At 41.5% G+C, this 14411-nt stretch overlaps 1 protein-coding gene across 1 annotated transcript in view; it reads left to right on the forward strand.

Annotated features, from left to right (window-relative positions):
* cops9 (COP9 signalosome subunit 9) overlaps window positions 1–12643 on the forward strand; it is a 31163-nt gene extending 18520 nt beyond the window's left edge. Inside the window, exon 3 of the mRNA XM_070883375.1 lies at window positions 9627–12643. Coding sequence (XP_070739476.1) covers window positions 9627–9664 — 38 coding nt within the window. The 3' untranslated portion in view covers window positions 9665–12643. The remainder of the gene's footprint in view (window positions 1–9626) is intronic.
* The last annotated feature ends 1768 nt before the right edge of the window (window positions 12644–14411 follow it).

Genomic DNA, 14411 nt, shown 5'->3' on the forward strand with positions numbered 1-14411 from the left:
GGTGATGCGCACATCCTTGCGATCCCTGGCTCGGACGATGGCATAGTTGAGCAGGTGCCAGTGTTTGGAGCGAGGGTGTTGCCACGATGCCTTGTATTTGTCCCTCTGGCAGAACAGGGTATTGGTGATGAGTTTCTGTTCTAGACATTTTGTCAGGAGTAGGGTACCAGTGGAGTTGGCTTTTCCTACCCCCTCTCTGCCAATCATGCCTCCCCAGAGGGCTGTGTCTTTGCCGACCCTGGCATTAAAGTCACCTAGGAGGATCAATTTGTCATCCGTGGGGACGCGGGACAGGGATGTCTCGAGGTTGGAATAAAAACTCTCTTTAGCCTCATCCGTTGCATCGAGTGTTGGGGCATACGCACTGATGACTGTGGCACATTGGTTCCGGGATAGGGGAAGGCGAAGAGTTGTGAGGCGTTCGTTAACCGCGCAGGGGGAGTCTCTAAGGTGGTCGATCAGTTCATTTTTGACGGCAAAGCTGACTCCATGAAGGCGGTGTTCTTCCGCTGGTTTTCCTTTCCAGAAAAAGGTGTAACCTCCACCATATTCCTTGAGCTGGCCTTCCCCTGCCCGCGGGGTCTCATTTACGGCGGCAATGTCAAAACGTCTTAAGTTCCCGGGCAACTATGACGGTGCGGTGTTCCGGCCTGTTGCTGTTGGAATTGTCCATTAGGGTCCTGACGTTCCAGGTCCCAAACTTCATATTAGTGAAGTGAAAGATGCCCGTGCGGGAATTTTTTTTTTTAAACGCGGGGTGGCCGCTGCACACTGGCAACCATGCGGGCTTAGCTGAGCAAGGTCTTGGTCCAGTGGCAAGGGGGTCCAAGATGACTGGAGACCAGGCACTGCTGTATGAGCCTAATTGCCTACAGCGAAATGTTTGCCGCAAGCTCAGTGCCGAGTAGCGCCATTGATAGTAGATGGCCCGAGGCTTGGTTGGGGGGGCAGGCATTGGGAAGGTCAGCTGCCCGCTGGAGTTCCGAGGGATGTTTTGGAGAGTTCCTTCTAAGGTTAAAAATTTCCCCAGAGGTTTCCAAGTTGTTTTAAAAGTTTGAGTTTAAAAGTATTTCCAAATTATTATTTTTTTAAAGTTACACAGGTTGATTGAAGGTTTACTAAAAATTGAGTCCCTTCGGCCGGTTCGGCGCCGGCCCTGGGCAGAATGTTTCACAGCACTGCCAGAGCACTCCACCCAAGCGCCTTCCTTGTGGTCATACAGCAGTGCCTGGTCTCCAGTCATCTTGGACCCCCTTGCCACTGGACCAAGACCTTGCTCAGCTAAGCCCGCATGGTTGCCAGTGTGCAGCGGCCACCCCGCGTTTAAAAAAAAAAAAAAGAGTTGATTAAAAGTTATAGAAAAAAAGTTCTCCAAGTTGATTAAAAATTTAAAAGTTTTCCCGAATTGTTTAAGAAATTTAAAAGTTGATTAAAAGTTTAAAAATTGAGTCCCTTCGGCCGGTTCGGCGCCGGCCCTGGGCAGAATGTTTCACAGCACTGCCAGAACACTACACCCAAGCGCCTTCCTTGTGGTCAGCGGGCCCTGGGGTCCTTTCGGCCCGGGGTAGAAGCGGGCCGGTGCGGAGTCCTAGGAGGTTATCCACACGACTTGTTCAGTTTGCGGCCCTCAGTATTTATGCATCTGCTTATCCTACCAGGAGATTCAATGATAACTTACACAAGTAAATTGAATATATACAGGGCTATGGGGAAAGAGCAGAGGAGTGGGACTAATTGGATAGCTCTTTCAAAGACCCGGCTCAGACACACTGGTCTCCTCCTGTGCTGTATGATTCTATCTTCATGCGTTGTCAGTAGTTGTCATCTTTTAGCTTCAAGCCAACTTCTTACACTGAGTTGATTACAATCTAATATTCCTAATTGAAAACTTTGTCCTACAATCTCTTATAACTACTACTCCTGTCTTGACTTTTGAAATCTTGGACAGAAACCGTCCCTCTGAGTACCTTAGCTAAGCATTATTTCAGACAATCTGACTCATCCATTACCTCTCACCAAGGTTGGGGTTTCTACTAAGATTATAGAAAAATACTTCTTTAAGTAATTTTACCACTTAATATGGTGTTAGAAGTTTTGGTTCTAAAATTTTCATTATTAAGCAGCTAAACATCTGATTGAATCCTTGCTCATCAAAAATGCTCCTCGATCAACAGCAACCAAAGATTAGATCGTAACAGAATATTCGTGAAAACAATTAGCACTTGGTTCAGGAGAATTTTTCATCCCTGGATATAAGCTCTAATTAGAGGTAAAAATTAAAGGTACAAAACCAGTGTCTAATGTGTCTCGGCAACCAGTATCATGTTTTAACTTTTCTCCATATAGATTCAATTGAATGAAATATTATGATCGTGTCCCTACCAGGAGGATTGGCTAGATATGATGGAGGGGAGGGTGAGGGAGGTGTCTCCACTCCACTTCCATCAGACATGATTATGCTACTGATATCGGCCCAATATTCAGAGGCTAGAGCTGTGATCTCCTCGCCAGTACTACATTGGGTCCGTCCACCATTCACATCGGATGCAAGTTGTTGCCCACTGATCTCGGCACAGTATTCACAGATCGTAACGTTGCAACCGGGTTGTCTGGAGTGCAGCTCAAACCCATAACCTGCTGACTCAGGAGGGAATGCTACCACTGAGCCACAGCTTACTCTGGAAAAATATTAAAGCCGAATAAAATGTATAGACTTCAGTAAACTTGAACACACAACTGAATAAAACTCCGTTGTCATGGATCACAGAATGACTTAGGAGTTTGAATTTAGATTGAGAAATAATTAGAAAAAGTGAATAAAATGTGCAATATTCAATGAAAGTAACAAAGATGAATAAAATGTATATCAAGAACAGTCTGAGTATTTAAACCGGCAAAGTGATCTGTCACAAGCAGGTTGTTACAGTAATGGCTTCCAGTTTTCTGGCAGATTTTGGATGATATAAGCATTTGTTTGGAGGCAATTGCCACATGGTCAATGGAGACCATTCTGGTTATTAGAAAGGGGCAACATTATCACAGATTAACCATCACCTCCACAAACACACTTTTATTTATATTTGAATAAATAGAAGGAAATGTATTACTTTTAATGGACCGGAAGTTGCGGTCAGAGGCGTGCCTCCGGAGTATACCACCTACCCGATGATTTTTTTAAAATATATAAATCGACACCTGCCTTCAGGCTCTCTGGCTTCGCAGACTTTGGGTCTTCGGCCTGTAGGCCCAGGGACGCAGGCGGCTCTGAAGTGTCTGAGACCCGAACGGAATCCCCATAAGCATATGGGGAATCCCAAATAATCAAACAATTAACACAACTGGAATAAAAATAAATGTTCTCATTTTCACATTTGATACAGTCCCTTCAATAAAGTGTTTACAATAAAAATGTATTTTTTTTTGAAAAATATTTTTTTCATTTTAATCCAGGCCAACATTTACATAAACTAACTTTAAATGTTTCTGCATGATTTTATTTTATTCAAGATTTATATTGACCCTTATGCTGGTAAAAGCAGGCCCTATGCCTGCTTTTACTAGGTGTAAAGGTTTCATGGGCAGTGATTTTTATGGGTCAGTGCGGATGATTGGTCAAAGGCGAACAGTGACCGATCGAAGTTCTGGGTTTTCACACGTGCGGAAACCCGGAACCTTCTGGGCCTTTTACAAGGCTTACGATGGCATTCGCTGAGCTTACCCAATCACGGGGAATGCAAAATCCGGGCCAATACATATTTTGTGTACCAATTCATTTCGATAAAAAATTACCATTCAGTACCTGATGGTGCCTGAAAGCATCTGGAAAAATATGAGGCATTCAAATAAAATTCTCAAGTATCAGATTGCATTCTTGTTTTATCCAAATACAGCATTTTAAAATAAATACTCTGGTTATATATGTACTTTGTGATCAGTGCTACAGCTCCAATTGCCCAAATACTTTGATTGCCTGTCAGATTTACAGAGGAAATGACATGGCCATGTTAAAAATCATGAATCACCATAAAATCTCTAATTGGCAATAAAATACTTTGTGGGCAGTATGTTTCCTGTGGATATGAATTTCTTTTAAGTTCATTATAATTAGAACCTTTGTTCTGCATTTGGCGTATTGTTCTGCGAGGAGGAGTGATGCAATGCCGCAGAGTTGCTTGCAGATGGGAAAACTGTAACGTGGCAATGATTAACCTTTTTCGTCAGGATTCCTCCCAAAATTTGGCTCTACATTGAACTTGTTTGTGTTATCCTAATGTCCAAGGTTACAAATCTGATTCCAACAGACTGACAAACATTATCTACACTGTTATACTCAAGTTGCATAAAGAAGCAAATTAAAAGGGTTTCCAGTATCCAGTGCTGTATATACTGAAACTATAGAACATCATTTTATAAATGTAGAATCTCATTTATTTTAATCTTTCTACAGTTACCTAGATATGTTTTTCTACACAGGAATGTGAATGTAATGGCCTGTGCATGCCGCAACAATAATAAAAGTAAAATATTTTTGTGCATCTTTCCAAATTTTATGTGCAAGTCTCCCGAAAAATCAGTTGCTTTTCTTTTGAAGTTTTAGTTTAAGTATTAAAGATTAATAAGACAGTGGGAATTTCAACACGATAACTCCAGGGTGAGTATTTGTTGATCACATTATCTGGTATTTACATTTTATTGGTTTGCAATTTAGTCACATTAGTAAATGAGCTAACTTTACATTACATGGATCACAAGTTCAAGTCCTTTATGTGCCCAACATTTTAAAACACTGATTCATTTCAATGAATGTAATGGAAACTATGATGTGAAGCAACTTGCAATGACAGGGTTTTGTGACTTAGAGTGGAAACATACCCAATGTGCCTTACTATGAGGAATCTTCTTCCTCTTCAGTAATTAAGTAGGATTTTTAGGCATTGCTAAGGTCCTTTACTTGGCGTGTCCTGACTGGTAGAGGTCTAATTATGGAGGTAGTTTCATCCTGTTCCTTAGAAGCTAGCAGATGATGATCTTGGCTAGACATTCCTCATTCGATTTTGCTTTACAACCTAACAGTGCTCTGCCACCATGCAGAGCTCCCCTGTTCATAGAGAATATAGGTGTTTGTACAAAACTGCCCACGGATTGGCACTAACTTGAAAAGCTCATTTGGAGACTTCAGTAGCTAATTTGGGAAATGTGTGCTGGAACAGTTGGGGTTATGGACAAAGATATTTCCTCTAAATCAGACCATTCTGTACTTTAGCTGGCAGTATATGATATGAATACTGGATGGCACAACTGAGATCTTTTTCTGCAATAAACACTGAATTTCAGTAAAAAATCCAAGTAAAGAAATTATATTGACCAGGTTGCTTTTACATTTAAAAAAAGAGAGCAGAGATCTAGTTCAAATATTTGGAATGCCGATGAGGATAAAATTATAGAGGTTGATGTGAGCTAAATCATCCCCAGCTATTTGTCGCCTGAGGAAGAGAGTGTTCGAAGACCAAGACCTCTGGCACCAAGCTTATAGTCTTCATGGCTGAGTGATAACCGCCCTCCTATATGGCTCAGAGACGTGGACTATATACAATAGACACCTCAAAGTGCTGGAGAAATGCTGCCTCTGCAAGATCCTGCAAATCCACTGGGGGATAGATGCACCAATGTCTGTGTTCTCGATCAGGCCAGCATCAAAGCACTGACCACACTTGACCAGCTCCGTTGGGCAGGCCACATCATCCGCATGCCTGACATAAGACTCCCAAAGCAAGCACTCTATTTGGAACTCCAACACAGCAAGCAGGTGGGCAGAGGAAACGTTTCAAGGACACCCTCAAAGCCTCCTTGATAAAAGTGCAACATCCCCACCGGCACCTGGGAATCCTTGGCCCAAGACCGCCCTAAGTGGAGGAAGAGTATCCGGGAGGGCGCTGTGCACACCGAGTCTCGTCGGCGAGAGCATGCAGAAAATAAGCGCAGGCAGCGGAAGGGGTGTGCGGCAAACCAGACTCCCTTTCAACGACTGTCTGTCCCACCTGTGCCAGAGACTGTAATTCCTGTATTGGACTGTACAGTCACCTGAGAACTCACTTTTAGAATGAAAGCAAGTTTTCCTCGATTTCTGAGGGACTGCCTATAATGATTTTTTGCCTTGACAAAATATAATATGAACCAAACTGCAAATCTTTTTAAGTATTTACGTTTATGGGTGGTACGTATATAAGAACATGAGAAATAGGAACAAGAGTAGGCCATACGGCCCCTTGAGCCTGCTCCGCCATTCAATAAGATCATGGCTAATCTGATCATGGACTCAGCTCCACTTCCCCAGCTGCTCCCCATAACCCCTTACCCCTTATCGTTTAAGAAACTGTCTATTTCTGTAAATGTCCCAGCTTCCACAGTTCTCTGAGACAGCGAATTCCACAGATTTACAACCCTCTGAGAAGAAATTTCTCCATCAGTTTTAAATGGGCGGCCCTTATTCTAAGATCATGCCCTCTAGTTCTAGTCTCCCCCATCAGTGGAAACATCCTCTCTGCATCCACCTTGTAAAGCCCCCTCATAATCTTATGCATTTCGACAAGATCACCTCTCATTCTTCTGAATTACAATGCGTATAGGCCCAACCTACTCGAGCTTTCCTCATAAGTCAACCCCCTCATTCCCGGAATCAACCTAGTGAACCTTCTGTGAACTGCCTCCAAAGCAAGTATATCCTTTCGAAAATATGGAAACCAAAACTGCATGTAGTATTCCAGGTGTGGTCTCGCCAATACCTTATATAGCTGTAGCAAGACTTCCCTGCTTTTATACTCCATCCCCTTTGCAATACAGGCCACGGTACCATTGGCCTTTCTGATCACTTGCTGTACCTGCATACTGCCCTTTTAAAACAAAAACTCAATATTGAAACTATTTTACAGCCTTATATATTCAGACCTAATATAATCACTATCTGTTCTGTAATTGAAGGGAATAATCGTAAAGAAACTTTGTAGAAATGTAAATGTGCTGGTCTTTCTGTCTCTCAATTTCAAGTTCACTTAAGAATGACATGGCAGAAAAAGTATTTGGTGTTTCTTTATAACTCAATCTTATTCAAAATTCTACACCTAAAAAGGAGATTTGAATTAAGTCATCCTCTAGCATGGCATCAACAGAAATACTGAATTAAATTTGAGGCCTGATTATTCTTGTAAAAGGTGCTTAGTGGCAAAGAGCTTACCAGAGGAGAAAAAGGATGAAACCTTGTACAATTGAAATTTGTCATCTGACAAATCCCCACTGATTTAAAAGTTTCAGTGGTGAAACAGGAAATCAGTGCCCTGATGGCACTGAGCTTGTAGGGCAGCAGTTTACATTGATTCATGGTAATAGGTTCATTAGTCAGATACTATTTGATTGACGGAAGATTTTTGAACAGCCTATGTGCCCCACCCCTAAAAGTCTTGTGTGAAATTAGTTTGGACAGTCTCAAACAATTAGATTACTGGATATGGACCTATAGCACAAAACTGTCCCAAATTCAACAACCACCGCTTGCATTTGTATAGCACCTTTAGTCTAGTAAAACGTCCCAAGACGCTTCACAGGAGTGCTTTCAAACAAATTTTGACACTGACCCATGTAAGGAGATATTAGAACAAGTGGAGGTAGGTTTTACGGAATGTCATAAAGGCGGAGAGAGAGACAGCGAGGTTTAAGGAGGAATTCCAGAGTGTAGGGCTGAGGCAGCATAAGGCATGACTGCCAATGGTATCGCAATGAAAATCGGAGATGCACAAGAGGTCAGAATTGGAGCAGCACCGCGATCTCAGAGGATTTAGGTTAGAGGAAGTTACAGGAGGCACTAATTGGCTATTTCACTGAGGTCAATAGAATGACGGGTGTTAGAAATGGAAAAAGTGTTTCACTGGTGCAGTATGCCGTGGTTGGAGCTGAAGGGAGGGAGCTTCATTTTGCATCTAGCTGTGCTATAGCTGACCTAGGAGTGCTTGATAGGTGCCTGAATTAAGAAGAGTTCCATGTGTCACCTCAATGAATAAAAGGAAGGTCAACCTAGGACATGTCTTGGAGCACGGAATTAAAGTTCTACTCTTCATAGAACTGTACAGCATGGAAGGAGGCCATTTCAGCCCATCGCGTCCACGCCGGCCGCTCAAGAGGTATCCAGCCTAATCCAACTTGGCAGCTGTTGGTCCATAGCCCTGTAGGTTACAGCACTTTAAGTGCACCTCCAAGTATCTTTTAAATGTGGTGAGGCTTTCTGCCTCTACCACCCTTTCAGGCAGTGAGTTCCAGACCCTCCACCATCCTCTGGGTAAAGAAAATTCCCCTCATATCTCCTCTCTACTTCCCCCCCCCCCATCTAATTACTTTAAATCCATGCCCCCTGGTTGGTGACCCCTCTGCCAAGGGAAACCAGTCTTTCCTATCCACTCTATCCAGGACCCTCATAATTTTATGCACCTTAATCCGGTCTCTCCTCAGTCTCCTCTGTTCCAAAGAAAACAGATCCAGCATCTCCAATCTTTCCTCATAGCCAAAATTCTCCAGTCCAGGCAACATTCTTGTAAATCTCCTCTGCACCCTTTCCAGTGCAATCACATCTTTCCTATAATGTGGTGACCAGAGCTGCACACACTACTCCAGCTGCGGCCTAACCAGTGTTTTATACAGTTCAAGCATAACGTCCTTGCTCTTGCATTCCATGCCTCGACTAATAAAGGCAAGTATTCCGTATGCCTTCTTAACCACCTTATCTACCTGGCTTGCTACCTTCAGCGATCTGTGGATTTGCACCCCAAGGTCCCTTTGTTCCTCTACACTTTTCATATCACAGTGTCATACCATTTAATGTGTATTGCCTTGCCTTTATAGACCTCCCCAAATGCATTACCTCACACTTATGTGGATTGAATTCCATTTGCCACTGTTCTGCCCACCTGACCAGTACATTGGTATCTTCCTGCAGTCCGCAGCCACCTTCATTATCAACCACACAGCCTATTTTAGTGTAATCTGCAAACTTCATAATCATACCCCCAACATTCAAATCCAACTCATTGATATATACCACAAAAAGCAAGGGACCCAGCACTGAGTCCTATAGAACCCCACTGGATACAGCCTTCCGGTCACAAAAACACCCATCAACCATTACCCTTTGCTTCCTGCCTCTATGCCAATTTTGGATCCAACTTTCCACTTTGCCCTGGATCCCATGGGCTATTACTTCAGTGACCAGTCTGCCATGTGGAACCTTATCAAAAGCTTTGCTAAAATCCATATACACTACATCATATGCACTGCCCTCATTGACCCTCCTGGTTACTCACATCTCCACACTAAGGTTTTCTTTCAGCTTGTATTTTGTCAGTCTTCACTTGTTGCTCAAGAAGGGAAGGAAAATTGATTAGGCATGTGGGATCCTTTTGGCGTCTTCAAATGTGTTTTCTTGTTGGACTAGAGATTGATGATGATTGCATTCATGGAGATATATAAAGAGCTTAAAGTTTTTCTCACTTAACAAATGAATGGAACTTATAGGGGGAAAAGAAAACCGAGAAAGTATAGTAAACCTTGATTTGAGGATATTAATGTTATTGTTTAAACTCTAGATTTTGAAGACCTCTTTGATGATGATGATATTCAGTGATTCGTTTTCCACACTTCACCATCTGAACTGCTGTACATCTTCACACATGGAGACATGGAAACGAATGGCCAACACCTTTAGAACATTAGAGCAGTCTTTCGATGGACAAACGCTGAAGACAGGACAGTTTCCAAACAGAGAGCCCACATTTTACAATCCTGATCACCATGTTAATTATTTTTTGTGTGTTTTAAAATTGTGAATTTATTTTATTAAATAAAATGTAACAAAATCTCGTGTTTTTGTTTGAAAAATAGATATTACAGATAACTTGCAACTTTTTTTCCACCATCAAACCTGCCATTCCATCATGAATGCAAAATTTATGCTGAGGTTTTTCAGATCCTAATCACAGCTTAAACTTAATTGAAAGGCTGAGTTTTGCAAAACACCTGCTGTGGTACACAGGTTGCTTATAATTATTTGAGTAAAGTCCTATTCTTATTTCTAATGGCAGTAAACCTCTTTGTTATCATTATATTGTGTGTGTGAAAACTTACAGATTGAAAAGGATATGTTTTCAAAAATACATGCTGGGAATATTGCAGAGCTGTGAAGTGTATTAAACTCATTATGGAGATTTCCAATATTCTCCTGGTATTTGACTCAGATGCTAAATGCACACCTTTGAGTATATAACTACCACAAAAATAAGTACAAATGAAAGAGGCAATTCAGCCCATCTAATTCGCCCTTCTGTAAGAGCCAATGCCCAGTTCCCTCACAATATCCAGCTACCTCTAAAATATTTCAGTTTGCCTCTATTACCCTACTTGGAAGACCATTCTAAGTATTGTAAAGAAGTGCTTCCTGACATTAGACCTGGACTTCCTTTTTACCAGTTTGTACCTATTGTTGGAGCACCTATCTTGAGATAAAGTAGGTGATAAATTGGACAAGCATATGCAGGCATAATTCAGTCATCATTTTAAAATTATACCTTCTCAGAATAATACTTTTGATTTATTGTTTATAGTTAAATACTAAAACATATTGCAGTTTGGGAGCTGGAAAGTAGAAATGGAAACTGCCTATGTAAACTTCTGCTGTAATTACACCCTCTTGCCAGTGGTGGTGCAGCATTGCTGCAGTTTTGCATTTCAACTCTTGCGTCTGTACTGCAAAAAAAAACATATGCTCCAACCAACTGTACTTCACTGCTTCTCAATGTTGTATTTTTTTGCTAAAAATAATATAAAATATGATTAGGACCGGGTGTATGATTTTAAATTTTGGCCCTTACTAAATACTGCACACAAGATAAGAACATAAGAATTAGGAGCAAGTATCGACTATTCCTGGAGTCGACTATACCAGTGGTTGCGGTAGGAATAATTTTCAGGTTTTGAAAGCCCAGGTTTAGTAATTTTCCTCGCCTCTTTTAATCCTTTCCACCTTGGTGATGCCCTGCATTATGAGCCATGGCCCTTCACCTTGGTTTCTCAAGTTTAAAAAACAATGTTGCTGAACTATGCAGATCTTTCAATATTGAGAAACTGTTAGGATTTACATTTCCGCCCACCGCACGAATGAAAACAAAATCAGCAGGAGTGGTGGAAAGTATTAACTTGTTTATATAAGAAACACGTTTATCGTTAATGATATACGCATAAAGATAAGTTACATTTTTAAGCCAAAATATATGGTTGCCACTTCTAATGAGTGACAATTGATTTTGCTGCCAATTTATTTTATTATATCTAAATATCTGCTGTAGCTGTCCAGTTTTATTTCCCCATCAGAATCACAAGCCTGTTACATACTTAAAACACGCACAGAGCAACTGTTCCTAATTATAAACAGCAACAAATTAATGTTTTACTTTCCCCCTCACTCCCACACACATAATTGGGAGCAGCTTGAGTTATATTTATAATATACCATTTGCAGTATTCTAATTTGCACATTTGCTATTTACTAAAGCAGTCTTGAAACTGAGTACTTTGAAACTATGCAGTAAATTGATGTTTGCACACCTCAAAAAACACAAGCCGCTTGGTACGGTGTAGCTTTTAAACTATGCTATTGCACAGATAAAAATGCTAATAAGCCATTTTAGGAGCTGATCTATGTATTTAATTCCAAGTAAGGTTTCTCAAATTTGTTGAATTGCTACATGACAGTTTAAATATAATAACTCTCAAGAAAAGTGAATCAATTTTCTGTACAGAGAGAATTGTATGTTGCATTCGTAATCTTGGATACCTTAAAACCCTGGGGAATAACATTAAATTGTAGTGGTTTCTGTTATTGAACAATAGAAAAAATTGTTACCGAGTGCAACATGTTCACACACCATTATTGTGTGCCGCAAACTGTTAGGATACAGTGTTCAAGATTACAGGTTATGACAAGACCATGCCACTGGTGGCTTTGCTACTGACAATTGTACCAAGTAGAAATTATAATGGCGGGGTAGGGGGTTGGAGAACATGACTGCCCTGACTGGCATTGCCAGAGACTACGCAGCAGGGGAGAGAAAAGAGCTGAAGATAAGTACAGGCAACTCTCGATTATCTGCACACGAATACAACGGGAAACTGTTGTAACGACATTTAAAATTGCGTGTGTGTGACGTCACTTTGAAACTGTGATGTTCCTTTCAAATGTTGCCTGTTGAGCCTTGCTTTTAAGCGCTCTGCCTTGCCTCAGCTCCCGCTGCTGCTCACACACAGTTCCACTGCCTCTCATAAGTCATTAAAATGCCGTAAACAGTTGCAGGAAGTAATCAACAAGCCTAATGGTCTATAGATGCAGAGGACTAGAATTCAAGGATTAAAAGATATGCTACAGCTATTGGTTAGAGCACACCTGCAGTACTGTAAGCATTAACTGTAATGTCAACTCGCTCTAACGGAGAAATCGTTTACCCGGCAAAGCCCAATCCCCGAGGGACCCGGATAATTGAGAGTTCCCTGTAATGGATTGGAAACTGTTAGAATGAAGCATACTGTAAAATAAAACTTTCATGAAACAATATTTAACATTCTGGTAACTTTTTTTCAAGTCTAGAAATATTCACTTCAGCTTCCGATAACACAGTTTTAAGGGGAAATAAAATGTATTGACAAAAGGGATGGCCACATTTTTTAAGCTACTACAGTATAGGTGTTTAGAAGTACTTGCAGATTGTAGGAATTCAATGTGGTGCCTAACGTCCTCTCAGTTTCAGTGTACTATTCTAACTAGCAATAGCCCACCTAAAAGGTTGGAACATGTCTTCATAAAGGAAGACACACAAATAACCTTCCGGAAATACTAGGGGACCGAGGGACTAGAGAGAAGGAGGAACTGAAGAAAATTCTTATTAGCCAGGAAATAGTGTTAGGGAAATTGATGGGATTGAAGGCCGATATATCCCCAGGGCCTGATAGTCTGCATCCCAGAGTACCCAGAGTGGCCCTAGAAATAGTGGATGCATTGGTGATCATTTTCCAACAGTCTATCGACTCTGGATCAGTTCCTATGGACTGGAGGGTAGCTAATGTAACACCACTTTTTTAAAAAGGAGGGAGAAAGCAAACGGGAAATTATAGACCAGTTAGCCTGACATTAGTAGTGAGGAAAATGTTGGAATCACTTATTAAAGATGAAATAGCAGCGCATTTGGAAAGCAGTGATAGGATTGGTCCAAGTCAGCATGGATTTATGAAAGGGAAATCATGCTTGACAAATCTTCTAGAATTTTTTGAGGATGTAACTAGTAGAGTGGACAAGGGAGAACCAGTGGATGTGGTGTATTTGGACTTTCAAAAGGCTTTCAACAAGGTCCCACACAAGAGATTGGTGTGCAACATTAAAGCACATGGTATTGGGGTAATGCACTGACGTGGATAGAGAACTGGTTGGCAGACAGAAGTAGAGAGTCGTGAAAATCGGGTCTTTTTCAGAATGGCAGGCAGTGACTAGTGGAGTGCCGCAGAACTCAGTGCTGGGACCCCAGCTATTTACAATATACATCAATGATTTAGATGAAGGAATTGAGTATAATATCTCCAAGTTTGCAGATGACACTAAGCTGGGTGGCTGTGTGAGCTGTGAGGAGGATGCTAAGAGACTGCAGGGTGACTTGGATGGGTTAGGTGAGGGGGAAAATGCATGGCAGATGCAGTATAAGGTGGATAAATGTGAGGTTATCCACTTTGGTGGCAAAAACACAAAGGCAGAATATTATCTGAATGGCGGCAGATTAGGAAAAGGGGACGTATAACGAGACCTGGGTGTCATGGTTCATCAGTCATTGAAAGTTGGCATGCAGGTACAGCAGGCGGTGAAGAAGGCAAATGGTATGTTGGCCTTCATAGCGAGGGGATTTGAGTATAGGAGCAGGGAGGTCTTACTGCAGTTGTACCAGACTTGGTGAGGCCTCACCTGGAATATTGTGTTCAGTTTTGATCTCCTAATCTGAGGAAGGACGTTCTTGCTATTGAGGGAGTGCAGCGAAGGTTAACCAGACTGATTTCCGGGATGACAGGACTGATATATGAGGACAGACTGGATCTACTGGGCCTGTATTCACTGGAGTTTAAAACTCATAGAAACATATTCAATTCTGATGGGACTGGACAGGTTAGATGCAGAAAGAATGTTCCCGATGTTGGGGAAGTCCAGAACCAGGGAACACAGTCTAAGGATAAGGGGTAAGCCAATTGGGACCGAGATTAGGAGAAACTTCTTCACTCAGAGAGTTGTTAACCTATGGAATTCTCTACCGCAGAGAGTTGTTGATGCCAGTTCATTGGATATA

The sequence above is a fragment of the Pristiophorus japonicus genome, chromosome 6, assembly GCF_044704955.1.
Source record: "Pristiophorus japonicus isolate sPriJap1 chromosome 6, sPriJap1.hap1, whole genome shotgun sequence".
NCBI classification, from domain to species: domain Eukaryota; kingdom Metazoa; phylum Chordata; class Chondrichthyes; family Pristiophoridae; genus Pristiophorus; species Pristiophorus japonicus.